The sequence below is a fragment of the Cervus elaphus genome, chromosome 15, assembly GCF_910594005.1.
Source record: "Cervus elaphus chromosome 15, mCerEla1.1, whole genome shotgun sequence".
NCBI classification, from domain to species: Eukaryota; Metazoa; Chordata; class Mammalia; order Artiodactyla; family Cervidae; genus Cervus; species Cervus elaphus.
The window spans coordinates 83,754,580-83,778,823 of NC_057829.1; the positions used below are offsets into that span (position 1 = coordinate 83,754,580).

Sequence of the window (24,244 nt, forward strand, 5' to 3'; positions counted from 1 at the left end):
CCTCTGGCCAAGGCTCTAACAACTTTCAGTCACTGACTTACTGCTCACACATACATGCCTTATTGAGTAAAGACTGGCTAGTAAAAACTTGTAAAACAGTATTTAAAAAATTTCTCTGTAAGACTGGCTTTTAAAAAACACTTTTAAAAATGAGAACAGTTGTTTACAACTGTTGAAGTTTACCTTAATGAGTCTCAGCTTCACATTTTAATAGAAAATGTAAATATTAAAACATTATAATACTTTACTCTTATGCATAAATATTATAGGAAAGACTTGTTTTGCTCCTTAGTGTCCTCATTAAAAGATCATGCAAACTAGGGAAACGTAGCTTCTAATTTTTAAACCAGGAGTCATGTCAATGCTATACTAACATTTGAATAAAGAAGGCACATCTTTGAAAAGGAGTTAGGTGGGAAAATACACTAATAATAAAGTGATATCTTTAAGTGGAAGGGGATAAACTGAAAAAAATTAGGAGACTGTAACTTTCTACATTTTCCATATGAAAACACATTCCCCAGATTCATCAAATGTAAGAGCCAAATTTCCAAAGATATTTTCTTGGTTTGCTGCCTGGTCTCTTTATGGGGCTTCCCTGGTGGCTCAGACAATAATCTGCCGGCAATGTAGGAGACCCGGGTTCGATCCCTGGGTCAGGAAGAACCCCTGGAGAAGGGAATGGCCACCCATTCCAGTACTCTTGCCTAGAGAATTCCACGGACAGAGAAGCCTGACGGGCTACAGTCCATGGGGTCACAAAGAATTGGACACAACTGAGTGACGAACACATGGCTGGTTACACGGTTCTTTATGACATGTAGTAGGCTACAATGAGTTCTATCTCCAACTGGCTACATCTAACAGAGCCATCTTTACTGGCAACAAAGAATTTATGCTTATTAAGTACCCAACAGGGATTCCCTTGTGGCTCAGCTGGTAAAGAATCCGCCTGAAATGTAGAAGACCTAGGTTCCATCCCTGGGCTGGGAAGATCTCCTGGAGAAGGGAAAGGCTACACACTCCAGTATTCTGGCCTGGAGAATTCCATGGACTGTCTAGTCCATGGAGTCGCAAAGAGACAGACACGACTGAGCAACTTTCACTTTCACTTTTTCAAGTATCCAACAATCAACATTATTCATTTTGCAACTTCAAATGGGCAGGTCAACATCAAATCTGGACTTCAAAAAATTTTTACCCAGAGGAGAATTAAAAGAATAACAACTTAAAAAAAAAAAGAGTAACAACTTAATTCCAAATCTAAAATGACTTAGAAAGCCACTGTCTACTTAACTATAAGTTATCACTGCAGCACATTTTTAGGGACCCTAGGAAGTTTCAGTACATTTGCTTTCTCACAGGCACTGTTTCCCAGTGATTAGGATGACATTATAGCTGAGGTCCATCCTAGACTTTTGAGGGACCATAAGCACAACATTCAGGACGTGATGTCAGGCGTGGAGGAACCAAGTAAGCCGGTCTGAGCCAGAGCTGTTTCTGAGCCTGGCCACTTCACACACACAGACAGCCAAAGTGGGACTTGCTTTTTCCTACGGGCATACACGACAGAAACTGCAGAGGTACAGAAAAAGTGCCAGGGAGAAAGGGGGATGGAGTAAAGACAGAAAAGAGACAAATGAAACAACATAAAACAAAATTTGGAGGCTCTGAGTTTCAGGGGACGGGGATCAAATTAGGAAAAAGCTTCTTGCACTAGTTTAGATTTCTGACAGCTGCTGGGAAGATTTTATGTTCCCTAAAAAGTTCTCTAACCTGGCAAAATGTATAAAAGCACTAAGTCAGAATTAGGTGCTATTATTTTTTTATGGTAAATTTAAATTTGATATCCTTACTAATAATTTATGGCTTAGTTACCTTATAGAAAAATAAAGAAATTTCTTCCAAATATTTCAGAACGTGTACAGAAAAAGAGTGAAAGCTAGACTAATCTGTGATAAAATATATGCTTCTGTAACTCTAAGTGGAAATAGAAATAAAGCTGATTCTAATCAGCACCTCTGAAATACAAAAAGTACTTATACAAATATTACACTGTAATGTTTGAATTAAGATTATATTCCTGATTAAAAGACATCATTTTTGTAATAAATAATACCCGAGGGATCAGTGGTGAAGCATTCAATTATGTTCTGAGCATAAAATAAGGTAACAGGGGAACACAGAATAGAATAGTGCTTGGGAAACAGCATATACTCAATCAAGTTTTAATTTTTTTAATAAATCTAGAACCAAAAGGATTTTACTACCAACAAACAGTACTGTCAACTGAAAAAAAAAACAAGCTCAACGTAAGAGCTGTGAGTTAAGTTTTATTTGGGGCAAAACAAGGAATACAGCCCAAGAGACAGTATTTTAGAGAGGTGGGGGAGCGGTCAGTAGTAGGTGTGATTCTAGTGAAGGGGGTATGAGCAGTCCAGCACACATCTTGTAGAGGTTTGCTGCTAGTCACAACAAGGAGATGTCTCTGTTACTGATCTTAGTGCTTTTCTAGATATGAGGAGATACAAAAATTGGGCTCCACTGGGATCATAAAAATATTCTCCTGAAAATATCTAACTATCTAAACGCCTGTTCTGCCAGTTTTTCGCAGAGCACAGAGTGCCTCATTCCTGATCCTGAACTCCTTTCAGGAGTGCTGAAAGTCAGTGGCTACAAAATTTTGTAACTTAATCCTGGTAGAGGCAGTTGGCAAATGCCAATTTTCAGTTGGCAGTACAATACTCTGCAACATTAAGAATCAAATCAAATCATAGCTTATCATGGTTCTCAAACCGACTCCAAACCACTGGGTTTACTCTTTCAGTGATGCTTGTGAAGTATCTGTATTAGATACTGTCTATCACGTAAGTAGTGGCATCTGTTTGGTGAATCATCAACCACATTAGCGGTCAAGCAGTTTTTACTAAAAGTAAGAAGCAACACAAAGTATTAAGAATAACTACAAAAATGTGAAGCATGATTTGTTTTTTTAAAAAAATACAAACAGCTAAGTACACAGAAAAAAAAGATGAGAAGATCATAAAAAAATTAACAATGATTGTTGCTGTACTATGGATCATTTTATTTTCCTTCTTAGTAGTGGTTTTATGCATTTGAGCAACTTTTCTACTAGTGTTTCAAACATTTTAAAAAGTAATTAAATTAATCCAAAAAAGTAACAGGTAACTGTGATGCAAAAATTTTGAAGTCTATACATATCCAACTATTAATTTAAAAAACAATCTACCACATTTACTTAAAAATCTTTTGAGACATGGCTTTCACCTGATTTTGCATATCCTCCAAGGCAGCAGATACATCTTCAGACAGGTCAGGGATGTACACACCATTTGCCAAAGTCCCTCCTTGGGCTGCTGTGAGTATGTCTAGTGCCATCCAATGAACTGTTGTTACAGTAATCTTGATCATACTGCTTTGTGGGCCCTGCTTCCTACAATGCCTTGTGAATTTTGTAACCCAGAGGTTGATAGCATTCTCTCATGTGGGTGGCAGGAGGGCTAAGATACAATATATCTCAATAAATGATGCTCGTTATGGAAACTAAGAGCATCAAGAGAGGGGAATGAAGAAGGAATTCATAGGGCCTGGACTCCATCTCAGGCCTGTCTGTGCTGATCGTGCGCGGCCACCTCTCCAGTGGACTCTGAACTCTGTGCTTAGCGCCTGTGGGAATGACAATGGAAGGATAAGACCCCGCTCTGGGCAGGGGAACCTTGAAGAAGAGAAAACAGACACTAATCACCCCTGCCTCCGGACACTATCTATCAGAATGTAAGCACAGGCTTATCAGTTATTAACTATTTGGAATGTAACTGCGGGCTTATTGATTATTGACTGTTTGAACACATAACATGTGAATGATGGGGTTATTGTAGTTGTATTTACCCTTCCTTTGTTTATGTAAGTCTCAAGGGAATTGGGGTAGTGGGTTTGGACACATGGGGTATAAAAGATTTTCACAAATGCTGGTCGGGGTCCTTGGCTAAGAGGAGACTCTGCCTTGGGCCCGCCGGTGTAATAAACTGCACTCCACTATCAAAAAAAAAAAAAAAATCTTTTGAGGAACTTTGGAAATCCCTTGTTTAGACGAGACAGAGATCTATTTATGAACAAAAGAATCTCTTTAAAATTTTCCAAGTTACTTTACTTTGCCAGCCCCTCCCCCCATGGTACTGTAAAGCAGTGAATACAATAGGTTTTTATCAATGTACAGGCTTCTTAGCAGAGCAAATAACCAAAGAACCCAAATCCCCAAAATGTGCAGGATTGGAGGAGGGTGGGTTGAGGGCAGGGAAGAACAGAATTTCCAGACATTGTCAGCAATTCAGAGTTAGGGAAATGTAATTTTTCTTGCAAGTAACCAATGATGCACTTGTAGCCAAAGACTGTCTCACAGACAGCCATGGTGATCAACTGTGCCTTTCGCAGAGAACTTTACTGAAACAGCTGAAAGGAGGAACAAGATTTTAGTGAAAAAAGCACCACGCCGACTAACAATATTGCCCATATTAAGCTCTGTATTTTCTGAGTCAAGGTTTGGGTCATGTAAAAGTAAAGCTGGCCCCAGAGGAGAGAGCAGTTTTTCACAGATTGCCATTTAAATCTCAAATGACCATGTTTCACAGCATGCTCAATACATTCCAGCATGTAACTGCATTTTAATTTCCTAAAACCACAGGTTATAAGTCTGATTTCAAATAGTGTCTGGACTGTGATATTCAATACTGATAAAACTATACGGTGTTCTTCAGAAAGTTCCAAAGATTCGGCATATGGAAAAGGATCTTCATTTTCTTTGAAGCACTATTATCAAAGAAATTAACTCTTCTGACTTTTGCGAATGAATCTAAAGAGTGGATATTAAGAGCTGAAGCTACTACCACAGAAATGGAGCTTAGATTACAGGAAAGGAACATGCTGTATGCTCCTCACTCACATCACGTGACAAACCCGCATACATGAGACTTCAAATTTTCTTTGCCATGAAATGCTCATCGGTGCTTACTTTGGAAAATGAATTCAAAATATACTGACATGAATGAATCATTATATTTTATTGTCCATTCAGTACACAGAAATCATTCAGTCACCTTTTCAATTTTATAAACCAGGGACAGCTTGCTGACTGCTTTAATCTCCCAAGGACATGTAAGAAGAGAAGCAGTCTTTAGAATAGATCAAGAGAGAAAAAGGGAAGGTGAAGTTGTGTCATGAACTTGGGAGTCAGAACCAATTTAAGATGATATTATTATTCAGTTGGAAGGAATTTATAGACAAATTTTTACATGTAAACATGAAACAATGCACTAACATGGTCAGCAATTTTCACCACAGGGACTGGCTCTGACCTGCCCTTGAGAAAAGATAAAGGGAAAAATTTTTTATAAGGGGATAGAGTGGTTAAGTACAGTTGACTTCGAACAACATGGGTTTGAACTTCTTGAGTCCATGTATACTCAGAATTTTTTCAATAATGAAGTACAACACAATTGGTTAAATTGTCGTTAAATGTGTCTTGGTTAAATCCAAGAATGCAGATAGAAAGGACCAAGTCTAAATTATATATGGATTTTCAACTGGGTGGAGGGCTGGTGCCTGCCCCCGGGTTGTTCAAGGGTCAACTGTATATGCTTTCCTCTAAAATACTACTGCCTTTTATTTTGAGCCTGACTCCAAAGCTAATCGACAAATTCATTTGTTTTTAAGCAACAAATCTATTTCATCAATGAGGCAGAACTTAGAACGAAATTCTGATCAGTAATTTAAGCTGAAGGAACTACAAAGCTTTGGTTGCTCCACGAAACTAAACATCTAAAAAACCTGGAGTTAACCATAGGGTGCCTAGCAAATGGGTCCCTCTAGCTGTTCTTCATTGGATTCTAACGTATCGTCATGTGTAAGCGCCCACTCTTGAATTCATAACAGTTTTTTCCAGAAGTTAACAAAATACACGGGTACATAAATCATTTTTTTTTAATGAAACCTAATATATGGGGGGAAAAAAGACTGCATTTCTTTCCTTGTCCTCTGTCTTCATATTTAATTCATCCAATTACTTTCTTCTTTTCCCCTGACCTCTCCATTTCTCTCTCCTTCTTTTCCCCTAAACTTAGACTAGACCACAGGTGGCTAGTGGGAACATGTGCATATTTTTAAGAAGTAAGCACAGGGCATCTCCTCTGGTGGGCTATGTTGACAGAAAGGTCAACGAAGCACACACTGAAATATCTGGGAACTTCAGTCTGGGGGAAGAGACACACGGCAACTGAATGGACCCATCACAGAGCACAAGAGCATCACGACCACAATGAACACAGGGAGGGTGGGGAGGGCTGTGGGGAGGAGAACTGCTGTAAACGGGAGGTGGTACTCAGATGACAGGGACGTGAACAGACCTCCATGTCTTTTCTCCGAGAGAGGCTTCAGGGCAAAGAAAGGCAAACGCAGAAGCTTGTGGCATACACAGGATGAGGTATGTTAATTGGCCTAACAATCACCAACACAAGAGGGGGGTTTTGTTCTCAATGTGACTGTTTTAATCCTTATTACAGTCCAATATGAAAGGTCTTATTATCATCTTGATTGTTAAGGCTAGGAATCTGGGGCCAGAGAGATGATGAAATTGTTGAAGAATACCCAGTTTACCAGCTGATGATGGAGTTAGGTGAGAAAGCAGGAAGCCTGGCTCCCGGGCTGTACTCTCAGTGACTTTATCTGCTACCACTACACAATATCCAAAGGAGAGTATTAAGAGATAAAATATGGCTGGGGTTATTCTGGGCAGGAGTAAGAAGAAATGACAGAAACGAAGCAGCACCAGAGATGGCAAGAAGTCAAGAAAGTGTCATCACAAAACCCATTGCAGCCGCCTGGGCCCCTGTGAAACCATCCCACAACTATATTCAGTCCAACTGGTCAATACTTCTATCTTCTTGACACTGGCTAAATAATCCAGTGAACAATTCGTACGCACTGTGATAGTGGTCAAAGTAATGGATAATGGTGTCAGCCCTCAAAGCGTGTGAAAACCAACCAAATGGAAGAAGCTGGGTCAGCAAGTAGCACAAGCACAGGCGGCTTCCGCATTTCTTTGCAGAACCGTGACTGTGAGTGTGTGACTGCTTTGTGTATGTACGCACACGCAGCGTCTCTTGTTTTAGAAACACACACGTCTGTGCACAAGCACTCACACACTCTCTGTAATGTTTATATCGAAAGTCACTGGACCCTGTCAAGGGCCACAGTCACACATGCGGACTCCGAAACAGAGCCAGTGATTTCTGGCTGGGCTCCGCTTCAGACATACCTGCTTCCGGGTCCTGGTTGAAACGGCAGTACTTGGATTTCTCAAGTGAGGGCAGGCACTGCTCAATGGGGACCCAAACATATGTCTCAGGACACAGCAAATCCGACGGTCTGTACTGACCCTAAAGAGAAGTGAAGAAAAAAGGCACCGACATCACTAACACAGTGACTTCCTAGCTGCAAGGCTCCAGAATTCCAGGGAAGGCATTAATCACAAGTTTAAATGAAGTCAACCAGGAACAGCTTTACTGTAAACACTAAACAACCCTATTAGTAACTGTTTTCCTAGCTCAAGAATGCACATTTGATTCAAAGGCTCTCAAACTCATGTATCACCCTTTGGGATGCCTGTGTTGACTTAGAAGATCGGAATTTCTACTTTCTTTTGGGATAAATACATAATATGATTCCTGCTGAGCTGACTGCTAAGAATACCCACTTCCAAATTCAAGTGGACACAAGTGTTAGTTAATAAATGAAATTTTGTATTTGAGAGCATTATGATTTATACATGAAATAAATTTATTTTCCAGAGTGGAATTTCACTACCCTTAGTCAGAATTCTTAAATTCGTAAGCTCAGCTGATAATATTGATTCCATTCTAATGCACTAAAAAGTACTGCCTGGTCAACACACTTCCATCAGCAATCTAGACTGATAAATAGACTATATAACAGATACTAAAGGAAAAAAAAATCACTCCTCTAAGGGTAATTTGGTAGCCACTTAACAGAGAATAGTACAAATTACGTGAAATCATTCAGTCAAAATTTTCAGAAATATTAAAGTCAATTAAAATTCCAAACATTTCTTCTCTAAACTTTAACATTCAAAATTCACCATAGAGGTTAAATCTAAACATTGGTTTTCCATTTTTTTTAACTACAGACCATAGTAAGAAATACAATTTACATTATAACCTAGTAAACCTGTATGAAAATATAAAACTATTAATAGGAACAAATCTTTTACTATACAATGCTTACCCATGTTATGTAATCCTCTATTTTCTATTCCATTTCATTTTTTAAAAAAATGACGCTCTTGGACCATTTAACCAGCAAAACTGCTTTCATAAACAGCAAATGGGTCACAAGCTCAGAGTCTGAAAAACACTACCTAGTGCAAACCTCATGACAAAGAACACTGCTGTTTCAGGGTGGAGCACTGTTACAGCTTTGAGTCAGAGAGGTGCTCTATAACTTAGACCTAAAATGGACACCACGCCCTCCCAGCATTCAAAACATTCAGCAGTCTGTAAGATAATGGAGAGATTATACATAAAATGTACACAAACAGATTAATTACTGCTTTTGAGATTGTGGAAGAGAATTCAAGGAGGATATTGAGTTTTAATGGGGACTTAGTTTCACTGGCTAAGTGTGGGACAGGATGAAAAGGAATGAGAACAATCTAGATGAAGATTACAGCATAAACAAATATAACGCTGGGAAACAGGAAACAGCAGAGCGCTGCAGAAATAGAAAGGTAGGTCATGGATCAGCTTCAGAAATCATGTTCTAGACTTTATTCTAAATGAAATGGGAATGCTTGCTGGCTAGGACAGAAGGCAGACAGTATGAAGACCAGACTCAGGTCGCTCACTCTGATCTTCCCGCAGTCTTCACAGCATTGCTGATGCCTTACTGCCTCAGAGCAGTAAAGGTCACCCAGACAGGGCAGGTCCAGGTGGACACACTCACCTGATATTAAAACTCATAACACGGGATTATTTAGAAATGAATTAATGATATACTTAGGAAGTATAGTAAAGCCAGTTATTCTATTGATACCTACCTTATCAAAAGTAATGCCATTCTCCCCACCAATTCACAGACAATTTTCTTGTGGAGAGGGACAGTATGAGGCAGCGCTGTCTACGTGAACGAATGTGGACACTACACAGCCGTCTACAGCAGTGGTCCTAGAGCTGCCGCCCGCCCCGTCCCCTTTTTGGTTACAGGCTATTTTCAGAATCTATTGGCGGTAGAGTGGAGCTAAACATACAAGCTAAAGAAATTTTTTAAAAAGGATTAACTTTTCTTGACTTTGGCGTACACAAAGATTCCTTAGAACACAAAAAGCAATAAGTATAAAAGAAAAAACTGATGAATTGGACTGCATCAAAATTATACTATCTTCAAAAACTTATTAATAAATAGGCAAGCCAAAGATTGGGGAAAATATTAACAAAACTTGTATTAGATAACATATTTGTATCCAAAACATATAAAGAATTTAACAAGTCATTAATAAGAACAATCCAAGTTTTTTAAAAGTCAAAAAGACTTAAAAATTTTACCAAAGATATATGAATGTCTAAGAAACCTAACATCAGTTACCAGAAATGCAACTCAAAACTACACTAAGATACCGCTGAACCCCCACTGCAGTGGCTCTCCACAATTCCCACAATACTTAGAAGACCGAGCTCTGGCAAGGTTCTGGGCCATCTAGAACTTGAATACTGTTGGTTTAAAGTGGCATAACCATTTGGGATAAAATAAATATTCTTGTATCTCTGCATATGTCCAGGATAAATTCCTAGAACTGGAATTGCTGGGTGTAAGGGTTTTAAGTTTTATAGCACAAAACTATTTCCCACAGAAGTTGTGTTGATTTATACTTCCATCAGCAATGGTATGCATGCAAGTGCTAATTTCCCCATATCCTTATCAACAGTGTACTATTGAAACTTTCCATATCTGCCAATCTGAGAAGTGGCATTTCACTGTGGTTTTAATTTGCATTATGAATCATTCCACATATTTAAAGGAATTGGTATTTCCCTTTCTATAAAGCTGGCTCATTTTGTTGTTAGATTTATGGTGCTAGTAATTGAAAAACTTTTTATATATTAAGAAAATTAACCCTTAATTTGTAAACTATGTTGTATTTTCCACATTTGTCTTTTTGACTGTGTGTACTATGCTCTTCTGTCATGTAGAAATCTGGTAAATGGTCAAAAGTATCATTTTTTTTTTAATGGCATCTGGGTTTTATAATATAAATAAAAAGGCCACTATCACTCCAAGACTATAAAAACATTTTCATGGTTTTTCTCTAATATTTTTATGGTTTTACAATTTTACATTTACATTTATGCTCCACCTAGAAGTTATTCTGGTGAAGACAGAAGACAAGGATTCAACCTAATTTCTTTCAGATGTTTACCAAGTGGCTTCAAGAGCATTTTTTAAACAATTCTCATTTTCCCTGATGATTTAGAATTTAAAATGTCTTTGATAACTTACTAAATTTCCAATTATATTTAAATCTCTTTCTGGACTTTCTACTTATTTTGTTATACTTCTGTCTGTGTCCTCATATACCAGTGCCATATAGTTTTAAATGTTAAAGTTCTATATTATATTTTAACATAATATCTGGTAGAGATAACCCCCCTTACTGTTCTTCATTTGCACAATTTCCTGGTTCTTTTTGCTTAATTATTCTAGGATTCTGTTTAGTACAAAAGACCACCAATATGAATAAGGAAACTAACAAAAATGGATGGTATATCTTGTCTGTTGTGATCACACAATATATAAGAAGAGAATCCCAAGAGAATTCCTAGTAAGAGGAAAATATAGCATTCTAAGTTAAAAAAAAAAACAAAAAAAACAAGAAAAAAAGAAGCCCAAAATGTACAAATGACACCATTTTCTAATTTAAGGCAAAACTAAATGCTGACTGACTAAGATGCACAGATCAAATTCTGGGGGGAAACCAGCCATCAACTGTGAGTCTTTAAGACAAAAACAGACATATTCCATGCAGATATACTGATTCAATAGCGGCCACCTGAACCCAGTGCCTAGATTTAACAATGATGCTGACGATAAAAAATATTCAGTCAATGAACGCTAAACGACTCCTGATTTTGTGACAGGCACCAGATGCTGGGCACAAAAAGATGAACAAATTAGCCCATCTCTAGATAATTCACAGTCTACTGGGAGTTACCGACCTGGAGAAAGATAAAGCACACATAAGAATGTATTAAGTGTGATCAGTCACAACTGTCCAAAGTTCCTAAATTTTTACAATGTTCTTTTAAGGCAACACTTGCTTATAATAGATATTTCATTTTTAACTCTTTAAATAATCATGTTATCTCACTGAAAAAAACATAAATGTATACATTGTAACTTCTGATCATTTAAAATAAAAATTTTAGATTAGGTAAAAACATTATTTTTCTCCTAAGTATAGGCTTATTTCAGTGTTTCAAATATTGTCTCAAGCCATCAAAGAGTGCAAAGAATTTTATGAAATAAACCACTTTGAACTGTTACACTTTCTAAACTTAGCTGGTAGAGAGTTACGTGACCAAACTGCTTGCAGTTCAATCTAAAGTTGCCATCACACATGGAAAACGGAGAGGCTTGAAAGCTGCCCTGACTTTCCAGCTAGTGTAAGAAAATGAAGAAGGTTTGTATTAAGAATGCAATTACTTAAGGATTTGGACATACTTCCCCGTGGTCAGAAGGAAAAATATTTAATCAACCTCTAAGTACATTCATTCATAATGGAACAAGGAGGCAAAAGCAGATTAATCTTCTCCTAGGGTGCTGACTTTCTGTAAATAAGAAGAAATCTGAGTTACCACCAATTTTCTAAAGTACTCAAAATTTTGAAAATGTAATTGGTCTGACAGGGCTTATCTTACAATTGTTTAGAACACCCTTTCAGTTTGATCTACATGTTATAAGACAAACTCAAGATTTCTCCCTACTCCTACTCCTCCCCTCACAAAACCCCATTCAACAAGGACAGCACCACATGAAATCTTACCAAGCAAGGGTCTCTAAGAGCAAAAGTTATAGGAGAGGATGATGCAGTTCAAGACAAGAAGCCTGGAAAAGGCAAAAGCTGTCTGCTAAAAAGCCTCAACACAGATGAGGAAATGCATGTTTTTCTTTATTAAACACTTCTGGTGAAGGGTAATTACCCATTCCAAAGTCCTCAAAGAGAAATAAGTTCAGCAAACTCTGTGATTTATAACTTCACCACCTGTTACAACTTCTGGAGCTGTTTACAAACTGGCACTGTTTTAGAACTAGAAAGCAAACAAACAAGGTGCCCCTACGACTGGAGCTGCCATAGGAGAGTGAAGATTCTACTCGAAGTACAACTGGGGTATTCAATGATTTTATTTTCTTTAAAGAAGACTACATAGACTATTTGTAAAAACACAAATTATACTACAGCTCCCCCCTGGGAAAAAGAAAAAATTAAAATACAGTCATAATATTTCAATCAACTTTACTAGGTTGTCACAGATCAAAATTCGAGGAAATGCCAAAGTTAAATCTAAAACACAAGGGGGAAAAACATTTCTTGATCCATTTCTATTAAAAATAATTGCTTCTTCTGGAAGAGGACAGCACACAATTTTGGGCTTTTGGTTAATGGAATGAATGGAGATTCTTTATACTTCCATGCTCTAGACCATAATTTGAGGAATATTTTATCTGCTACACTATTAAAGAATCACAAAATAAATTCTATGTCAAATATCTTAGTTTAGTGAAATATAATAGTCAGAATTTTGGCCTAAAAATTACATTCCCTTGATAGCAAGAGGTTAAAAGCATTTATCATATCTTACTGAATAATAGTGAACACGGGTAAGCTAAAGAGCATATAAAAGGTGTGAGTATTTAGAAAATTTTGATTTCACAATCATTAACAACTTCAGTAAAGATGTTTTAAGAGATTAACATCCTTTAACTTCTAATGAAAACACAGCCAATAACACGAGATTTTTCCCTCAGTTAAGGTATAGTTAGAAATCTGAATTTTCAAAGGCAGCGGTTACATTAATTAGTTGGAAGAGAAGCAAAAAACAAAAACATGGTTCCAGTAAGCCCTGACAATTTTTTTACTTAATTTATATCAGGATTTTTACTGATATGTAATTCACAAGCCATAAAATCTACCCTTTTAAAGTGTAGTTTTTAGAATATCCCTAAGGTTGTGCAATCACTGTGCTATGTGCTTGGTCGCTTCACCGTGTCTGACTCTTTACAACCCCATGGACTGTAGCCCACCAGGCTGCTCTATTCATAGGGATTCTCCAGGCAAGAATACTGAAGTGGGTTGCCATGCCCTCCTCCAGGGGATCTTCCCAACCCAGGGATCGAACCCAGGTCTCCCACATTGCAAGCAGATTCTTTACCATCTGAGCCACCAGGGAAGCCCCCACCACCAGCTAATTCCATAATATTTTCATCATTCCAAAAAAAAGTCCTGTACCCACTGGCAGCTGCTCTCCATTTTCTCTCCCCAAAAGTCCCAGCAACCACAAAATCTACTGACAATATTTTATTTTTAAAGTTTTTATTTTATACTGGAATACGGCCAATGAGGCTGAAAAGAGCCACTTGATGATGCTGAAGGAGAATGAAAGAGCCGGCTTAAGATTAAATATTAAAAAACCTAAGATCATGGCATCTGACCCCATTACTGCACGGAAAATAGAAGGGGGAAGGGTGGAAGTGGTGACAAACTTCCTCTTCTTGGGCTCCAAGATCACTGTGGACGATGACTACAGCCATGAAATCAGAAGACAATTGATTACTTCTTGGCAAGAAAGCGATGGCAAACCTAGACAGTGTGTTGACAAGCAGAGACATTACTCTGCCGACAAAGGTCCATAGAGTCAAGGCTGTGGTCTTCCTAGTGGTCGTGTATGGTTGTGAAAGCTGAACTATAGAGGCAGAATGCCAAAGAATTGATGCCTTCGAACTGTGGTGTTGGAGAAGATTCCTGAAAGTCCTCTGGACAGCAAGGAGATCCAACCAGTCCATCCTAAAGGAAATCAGTCGTGAATATTCACTGGAAGGACTGATGCTGAAGCTGAAACTCCAATACTCTGGCCACCTGGTGCGAAGAGCTGACTCATTGGAAAAGACCCTGTGATACTGGGAAAGACTGAAGGTGGGAGAAGGGCGTGACAGAGGATGAGATGGCGAGATGGCACCACCAACTCAATGGACATGAGTTTGCGTAAACTCCAGGAGTTGGTGATGGACAGGGAGGCCTGGCGTGCGGCAGTCATGGGATCGCAAAGAGTCGGACATGACAGAGCAACTGAACTGAACTAAACTAGAAAAGTCCCTGATGCTGGGGAAGATCGAGGGCAGAAGGAGAAAAGGGCATCAGAGGATGAGATGGCTGAACGGCATCACCAGTGCAATGAACATGAACCTGGGCAAACTCTGGGAGACGGTGAAGGACACGGAGGCCTGGCGTGCTGCAGTCCACGGGGTTGCAAAGAGCTGGACACAACCGGGCAACTGACCCACTTGGCCGATGAACACCACTGTGACGGTTTCAGGTGGACCTCAAAGGGACTCAGACATACATATCCATATATCCATTCTCCCCCAAGCTCCCCTCCCATGAAGGCTGCCACATACCCGTAAGCAGAGCTCCCTGCACTGTACAGAAGGTCCTGGCTGGCTATCCATTTAAATATAGCAGTGTGTATCCAAGGCAATCCATTTTAAAACAGAGTATTTGTTTGCATTCCCATCCTCCCTATTGGAGGCAGAGTACAGACTAAACCCAGGACACAGCCGAGGCAGCCCTATGTGACGCGGCCCTCGTTACCTTCCTGGCCTGTCTTCTACCACTGTCCTCCTCCTCCATCACTCTGCCCTGCCCACACAGGTTTCCCTGCTGATCCTGGAACACTTCAGGGCTGCTCACTGACTGTCCTCTCTTCTGGTCCTACGGGTATTCCTGTGGCTAAGTCTGTCACCCACTTTAAGGTTTTGCTAAGTTGTCATCTTCTCAGTGAACCTCACCTATCCCCTTCTCCTGTTTTTCTTCCCTAGGACTTCCAACATTCTTGTTCAGTTTCTTTACTGTATCTACAGAAACTCCTGGCTAGAATGACGCGTCAGGGGTTTCAGTCTGATTTGTTCACAGACATATCCCCAAACCTGCTGCAATGACAGCAGGATGAACAACGAACCCAGAACGTATTGCCCGGCCCTTCCCTCTTCCTTTCTCTAAATACAGCAAGTGCTTTTTTTTTTAACACACTCTTGTACATTTCGTGTGGCACACACAAATCAATCAGTATTTGCTGAATTTGTATTTATGATGCACCTCCACCACACTGTCACTGTTTATGACTAGTTCTCAACCTTTGGGAAAATACTAAAGGTGCAAAAACATAAAAAAGAAAAAAGTATGAGAACGTTACCATGACAGGGTATGTAAGAAATGCATGCGTGCTAAGTCACTTCGGTTGTGTCTGACTCTTTGCAATCTCATGGACCATTTCCCACCAGGCTCCTCTGTCCATGCAGACTCTCCAGGCAAGAATACTGGAGTGGATTGCCATGCCCTTCTCCAGGAGATCTTCCTGACCCAGGGATCAAACTTGTATCTCTTATGTCTCCTGCACTGGCAGGCAGGTTCTTTACCACTAGCGCCGCCTGGGAAGCCCTTGCCTCACTCAAGAAGGCTAGAAACTACTAGTTCAAGTCAATTTGTGTTTTTTTTCCCTCAAAATATTTTTCCTTATTTCACTGGCATACACTCCCTTTAAAGAAACATACAGCTTTTCATATTAAGCTTCCTATTAAGAAAAGGAGGGGGAAGTGTGACTTGCTTGGGGAAAGGCCTCTTCCTCGGCTCAGAGCTGAGCAGCGTCACTTTGGTTGATAAGGACAATAACAGTAATAATGAGTCCTTCCTGTGTTTGTTAGGAACACAGCCCTCATCACGATACTGCGTATCATGAGTTAAATCTTATAATGACTTAAAAAGTAATGAAGATGGACATAATTTCTATTACACAGAGAAAAACCTAAGACCATTAAATGGGCATGATGAACTCTGAGCTAGACCCTTGATTCTCATTCTCTTCCTATACCTAAATTTAAAAATATTCAACACATCTTTAAAGTACTTTCAAAATAACTTCAAAAAAACCGTAAAAATCCCAAGAGTCCAATAGGCACAGGGACTCTGCTCAGCATGGAGGATGGTGAGGTGAAATAAGCCCAGTGAGGCACCATCTGCTGGGGAAAAGGAGGCAGCTGTGCCCCAATGCCTTTCACGAGTGGTGAACGTAAGGGCGGGGGGGGCGCGAGACGCTGTGGAAGCAGCAAGACGCAGCCAGAGGAGCGCAGCACAGGCCACACCTCTGAGAAGAGCACCAAGGACTACAAGCAACGAGTGCTTGGAGCACAAAGGTAAAACCAGCAGCTTTCTCCCAAGACTCCTCAGAAGGGGGCTGTCTCCTCTGCAGAGTCTTAAAATCTGAGTAGCACCATGTTTGGAAAGAAAAATCAAGACACCACAGCAAGTGTGGGCAGACCTAAGACCTACATAGACCATGTATGCCCTTGAGTTCCCAAACACATGTCTGTTGAAACTGCACCAAATGGAAAATGAAATTACAAAGAACTATTTTAGCTCTACAGACAGTACACAGTCCTGTGGCTATAGGTTGGGAAGCTTCAAAAATAAATGCACATTTTGCTTTACATTCAAAATGTTAACATCAGGTTAGTCATAAAGAATAACTCCATCTTCTCTCTGAACAAACGCCAATTTCCATAAATTCACATTTATTACCAGTAGGTATCTTTCTTTTTAATACAGAATGTGTTCAAAGCAACTTTCAAGTTCATGAATGGATCTTACTGTAACCTGGTATTATCCTGAGAAATATTATGAAACACATGGTTTTCAAATTACATTCTGGTTTCTTTTATCTCATCCTATCTAGATTCGTATAGATATACTTCTTACAACTGAAAGCACAATTGATCAAAAATAAAAGGAAAACATTATTTACATTATAAATGGAAAATTCCCTGTAACAATCCTGAAGAAAGCAATGAAATTACTAAATACTCCTTTTAAAACAAATTCACAATGTTAGCAGGTCCACTTCTTGACTATAATTAATCCAGAAGCACATGATTTTAATTTCTAAAAGGGCTTTAATCTCTTTCAAAAATCTTTTTTTTTTTTGAGGGGTATTTTTAAAGGATATATGTGAACCCCAAGCATTCAGGACTACATATGACATAAAAATTCTCTTTGAATATTACACGTGTCTTTGTATGAGTTTAAAAAACATGCAAATGAGAAGTTATTTCTTTCATTAAAGTTAAAGGATTTGAGACTGTTATTTTTCGTAGAAAAATATCAGAATAGTAAAGAAATGCTTTCATATGACATTCACCCAAGTTAGCATTCTTGACTTTTAACTGGAAACATCTGGGGATGGGCCTGGCCGATTGCAATAAAATTGAAGTTACCAATTCACACCCTGCCATTTCGAGGGTATTTTGTTTTTACAGTTTTCAAATTAAAACCAAACCAACTTTCCTTTGAACTCTGGTCCTGAAGTAAAGATCTTTATGAGATTTCACTCTCAAGAATACTTATAAATATTTTGAAAAATAGGGAGGATTTTGAGTACTTGAGGATAAACCAGCAGAGTTTGTTTTAAAAGTTCAAGTTAAATTAAAACATAAGAACACTGGAAAGACAGTATTATTTAAATACACACATGCACATACACCCACAGTGACCACCAGTAGCAATGGAAAAAAAAAACGAAAGTTTAACTAGACATTTAAGTCTTTTATCAGGTAACGTTGTTATCAGTATCCCATTTTCCTACAATAAACCTATTGATTTTACTAAAACCAATTGCTTAAAGAGAGGCTCTAATACTACATAAACAAAAATAGTTCAAAATAATCCATCAGAGTGAGCTGTGCCTCCAAAGAAAGCGGGTAAGAACAGGGCTTATTAAATCCAGTCTTTTCCCTGAAAGACAACACCAATGGAATCCCATCCACAAAGTACGACAGCAGACCCCTTGCTCCCTGATTTCATTACATAAACAGAGATTGACTTTATCAGTCCCCAAGAGAGCGCTTGAGGAGTAACTCGAGCTGCTCTGTTTTCAGAAACCGTGTTTGGGTTGTGCCACGCTCAGCTGGCGAGGTGAACGGAGCCCAGTGAAGACAAAGGGCCTAAACATCTGAATCCATTTGTGTTCCCCAAATTCTGAAAGCCAACAGATGTACTCCATGTGCTGCTGGGCTAAGCTTTGAAAATTTAAAAATACATATTTTTTCCACTGACAAACAGAAAGTGATGGTATTCAGTGTTTCTTTAATTAAAATCCAAGGGTTCGCAAAGGCTCCAAGACTTACTTTAAATCTTCCTTAAGACTAGGCTATTTATTTTACTATTAGCAAATAATAGGGAATAAAGAGTCTAATTCAGTTTTAATCACAATCTTTGCTTTTATTTTGGAAACCCTGGGTTAATCTTTTTTCCTCTAGAAAATACAAAGAAAGCTTGTGGAGAAAAGATTCAGGGAGTCAACTTACAGCCCAAATTTAATTTCAACCCAAAGGGTCATAAGTTGAAAAGCATGAAGGGGAAAAAAAAAAAAAAAGGAAATACAATGAAAGATGAAGACAAAGACAATAATGTAAGAAAAAAAGAAAAAGTAAAATCCAAAACTTCTTTAATGTTATAAAATGAAATATTCATATAAATATTCATACATGTATATGTACATGTAAACTAAATTTGGCCTTCACCATATCGGTCAGAACAATCAGATGAGGGGTTTGCCTTTTTAGGTTACTGCTTGCAAAACAGCCCTTGGAATCACTGGTTCTGCACCATCAGAGGTAAAGTAATCCTCACCTGCATGACAGTGAGAAAGGCTGATTTCAAGCTCTGCCTCCTCACACTATCCTCCTACTGACACCAGGGAGAAATGATTGTGTACATTCTCTATTTTTAAAACCCTTTACTGGCTCTCCAAGTCTACAGGGAAGTAGGATGACCCTTTTAAAGTAAGCAAACAAACAAAAAATTCATAGACCTTTATAAGATAACAAAATTTTAGTTTCACTTGATGAGAAATTATACAAGATAAAAACCCATTACAAATTCATTCATGCTTTTAAATGAGTTTGGATTTTACTAATCACAACAGAACCTATATACATTTGTAGAAAATGAGCACCATATTCACACGTTTATTAATCTGTACCCACACTATGCCCATGGATTCACAGACTTCTTGTGAAAGCTCCCTGGTTTACAGACCTCAGGTATCTTGCGTGTACGGTAAAAAGCCTGCTGTCAGCCTGCTCTCTCAGCCCGTGTACTCACACTGGGGCACTCCCATCTAGGCACAGGCTGTTTGGCCTGGTGTGACTTCCCATCTGGTCTACATGCCTACTGCACATTTGAGGCCAAACCTAAACGCTGCCTACTCCTTCCTTACCAAGCTTTCCTTGGACTCTGCTTGACCTCACCACGAACTGAGCTCTCATTCCTACAGTCAGCAGGTAATTATGAAATGCCATCCATGCCAGGCTGCATGTTTAGGTCGTGGGCACGCCACAGCAAACAATACCACTGCCAGTTCAACAGTAACATTTTAGTTCTCAGGGACCATTGAGTCTAGAAGGTGAGATGACTTTAAGGAGATAATCATAGGGAAATATCATTAAAGAGTATGGCAAATACTGTGAAGAAAAAGCAACCTGAGATAGCACAATAGGAAATCTTACTTAGATGAGGAGGGTCAGGGTTGGGGTCTTTTGGGTTTCTAGAGAAATCTACCCTACAACTCCATACGATCTCCTTGAGCTGTCTGCACACATGCTGTGCTTCTCACACTTTGGACCGCCACTCCTCCACCTCTCGCAATCTCAACTTTGGAGTTTCCCAACAGCTGCAAGTACATCATTTCTTTGCATGCCTTGTGCCTTGGCAGAATTCCTTCAATGGACTGAGTTCTCAAAGAATATTTATTAAATATTTACAGAATTAAACTAAACTGTGTCAAATTATATTCCTTGAAAATAGAGAATCAGACCATTTGAAAACCAGAAGAGCCTTAGTCAATATACTCCTTAGTCAATATCCAGTTTCATTATCATATTTAAAAGGTGTGGTAGTTCTAACAACTTAAGATTCAGTTCAGTTCAGTCGCTCAGTCATGTCCGACTCTTTGCCACCCCACGAATCGCAGCACATCAGGCCTCCCTGTCCATCACCAACTCCCGGAGTTTACCCAAACTCATGTCCATCGAGTCGGTGATGCCATCCAGCCATCTCATCCTCTGTCATCCCCTTCTCCTCATGCCCCCAATTCCCTCCCAGCATCAGGGTCTTTTCCAATCAGTCAACTCTTCACATGAGGTGGCCAAAGTATTGGAGTTTCAGCTTCAGCATCAGTCCTTCCAGTGAACACCCAGGACTGATCTCCTTTAGGATGGACTGCTTGGATCTCCTTGCAGTCCAAGGGTCTCTCAAGAGTCTTCTCCAACACCACAGTTCAAAAGCATCAACTCCTCGGTGCTCAGCTTTCTTCACAGTCCAACTCTCACATACATACATGACCACTGGAAAAACCATAGCCATGACTAGACGGACCTTTGTTGGCAAAGTAATGTCTCTGCTTTTAAATATGTTGTCTATTTTGGTCATGACTTTCCTTCCAAGGAGTAAGCGTCTTTTAATTTCATGGCTGCAATCACTATCTGCAGTGATTTTGGAGCCCAAAAAAATAAAGTCTGACACTGTTTCCACTGTTTCCCCATCTATCTCCCATGAAGTGATGGGACCAGATGCCATGATCTTAGTTTTCTGAAGGTGAGCTTTAAGCAACTTTTTCACTCTCCTCTTTCACTTTCATCAAGAGGCTTTTTAGTTCTTCTTCACTTTCTGCCATAAGGATGGTGTCATTTGCATATCTGAGGTTATTGATATTTCTCCCGGCAATCTTGATTCCAGCTTGTGCTTCTTCCAGCCCAGCATTTCTCATGATGTTCTCTGCATATAAGTTAAATAAGCAGGGTGACAATATACAGCCTTGACTAACTCCTTTTCCTATTTGGAACCAGTATGTTGTTCCATGTCCAGTTCTAACTGTTGCTTCCTGACCTGCATATAGGTTTCTCAAGAGGCAGGTCAGGTGGTCTGGTATTCCCATCTCTTTCAGAATTAACTTAAGGTTAATTACTGGAAAATCCAAGATTAGAAACTCAAACTCTTTGTTTTCTGTTAAAATTCCCAACCTAAAACCAGACACATTTGAGTATGAATACCTCAAATGTGTCAGCAACATCCTATGTACCCCTTTACGAAAATTTGCCTAATTATTTCAGATCTGGACCTTTTAGAAACACATTATTGGCTTTTCCCCCCTGATATTCTTTTTTAAATTTACATTTTTAAAATTTAAATTCTTTTTTAAATATACCCTGAGTCAGCCAAATGCTCAAAAACAGTTCACAGCAAATCCACAGCTTTAATAAAGTCAGTAAGCTGTGTCTGATTGATCATGTCTCTAACTGGAGCTATTATTTTTTGCCAGTAAACATTTTTCAATGCCTAAAACCCTTAATCGTAAAAGTCTGTTTAATTACACCCCTGAGGGAAATAAGAAGTTAGCTATAACCTCATATTCATCCCAGGGGTGTGATCTTCGGTAATCATTCCTTTTTTTCTGCCTGATGGAAAATTCATCACAAGTGACTTAAATGCTTCAAGTTAAGGATAACCTTTTCCCTCTCAACTGTGTAGCAGTAGGAGTCCTGGTAGAATTTACATCCTACCCCTCAAATGTCATCAGTATTCTGTGTGTCTCTGCAAGAAAGGGCTTGGTAGAAGGTTAGTGGGACAGTTTTGTGCAGGGCTTACATTTCAGCAAGCCAAAAAGATATCTAACACATTACTTCCTTTTGAAATGACCAGTTATACAATTATGAAGGACACAATCACTTTAAATTTAAACACAGTTATTTACAGGGTGAGCAAATCAAGTCTGCTCACAGAATTTTAGATAAATTACTGAGAAAAATTTACTGTCTTACAAACACCAAATCATCCTGGATGACAACTTGAGAAACTTCACTTCTTCATTCCTTCTAAGACATCCACCCTAGAATGCCATTATTGATCCAAGCCCAATTAATGTTGTTAGAATAGAATTTAGAACTACAAAGATCCTTAGGAGCATAGAAACATCAATGTCTTTGTAAATGTCACAGTTTTATCTATTTTCAGCCCATTACAAAACCACATATGCACCAAAAAATCTTTATGACATAAGGATTTTTAATATATTTATGCATGGTTTTAAAGTGTTATTTTGGACTTAATTTTTAAACGTTGTTGTTCAGTTGCTCAGTTGTGTCCCACTCTTTGCGACCCCATGCACTGTAGCAAGCCAGGCTTCCCTGTCCATCACCATCTCCCAGAGCTTGCTCAAACTCTTGTCCATTGAGTCGGTGATGCCATCCAACCATCTCATCCTCTGTCATTCCCTTCTCCTCCTGTCTTCAATCTTTCCCAGCATCAGGGTCTTTGCAAATGAGTCAGCTCTTCGCCTCAGGTGGCCAAAATATTGGAATTTCAGCATCAGCCTTTCCAATGAATGTTCAGAGTTGATTTCCTTTAGGATTGACTAGTTTGATCTGCTTGCAGTCCAAGGAACTCTCAAGAGTTTTCTCCAACACCACAGCTTGAATGCATCAATTCTTTGGCCTCAGCCTTCTTTTAAACATATGTATTTTAAAAATTTAAATATACGAAAGGAAGTTTTCAATAGCTACACCATTAAAATAAAGTTCTTTTATAATAGTACTGTCTTTGACCTACACAAAAAGTATATTATCTTAAAATTTTAAGGAAGCAATCATTACCTTTCCACCCAATAAGTGTTTGTATAAGTCAAAACATCATAATTACCTTGTCAGCTTACTACATCACAACTCTCTAGAAATAAAGATTGAAGCTGAAATCTACAACTTCCTGGTGTAGGAAAGTATAATTTTGAGAAGTTACTATTATGCAGAGCCTGAAACTCTGGGGCCTCTATGGTTCTGTAAAAGTGTGCAGCACTGGGTACATGCGGAAGCTACTGGTCTACAAGCTATCTACAGGCTTCTGGTGATGCAGCAGCTCAGCGCTACAATGTGGTACGTAGCACAAACTCCAGCAACTTGACTCTTCAGTATCATTACACGCTCATAGGTCTAAAGATATTTAATATGTTTCTGTTCACTACAGTTATTCTTTTTGATGCTCAAATTGTTCATATTTTGGCCAGTGGGAGTCAATTTAACTTGGTTCCAGAATTTCCAACACAACTCGAATAGTTTATGACAGTTTCCATGCTTGCTAACTTCATTTTATCTTCATGTAGATTGTTTATTAAAGGAATTTTAACTATCCTCAATCTTCACTGTGTGTTTCTGAGCAATGGATTTGGAAATCTATCATTACAAAAATTAAGCCTTCATCCAGTTACCTAACTTTAGTCTTGGGAAATAGTACAATCTATGAGAATCTGAGTCTCCTTCTTGTAACAACAGCATGAAGTATTTACCAGATGACTTCAAAGAACCACACAAGACAGAATGAAATGTCAACTTTCCAAAGCACTTTAAGCAAATATCTAGCCTTAACTGAAGTGTGTGTAAAAAATATCAAAAAAAACCAATTAATCAAATGTATTGGGAGCAATAAAGAAAATTCACATTTTCAGACAGAATTCAAATAAAGAATTAAATAAATGTTCAATTTTTTTCTTTCAATAAGCCAAAGTCACCTATTTTTAGTAAAAATTATGTCTCTGTAATTAAATAAATAATGTTATTAAGGAGTGGTGATTATCCCCATTTTGCAGATAAAAGACACTGAGGCTTAGAAAATCTATACATATAATAAGACATGAAACCCAGATTTGAAATCAGCTTTTTCATCTTTGGGAGCTTGATCTTAACTCTGCTTTCTTCTGATGAAATGGTAATTAATGTTTAAGTTCAATAAGAAAATATATTTGTAGACCAACTTTCAACAACATTTCATTAAAGGAATGCATACGTA

At 38.6% G+C, this 24,244-nt stretch overlaps 1 protein-coding gene across 7 annotated transcripts in view; it reads right to left on the reverse strand.

The window, feature by feature from the left end:
• Window positions 1–24,244, reverse strand: part of ATE1 (arginyltransferase 1) — a 154,395-nt gene that overhangs the window by 31,348 nt on the left and 98,803 nt on the right. For all 7 annotated transcript variants that reach the window (XM_043924880.1, XM_043924884.1, XM_043924883.1 and 4 more), the window contains one exon: window positions 7,331–7,451. In XM_043924880.1, coding sequence (XP_043780815.1) covers window positions 7,331–7,451 — 121 coding nt within the window. The remainder of the gene's footprint in view (window positions 1–7,330; window positions 7,452–24,244) is intronic.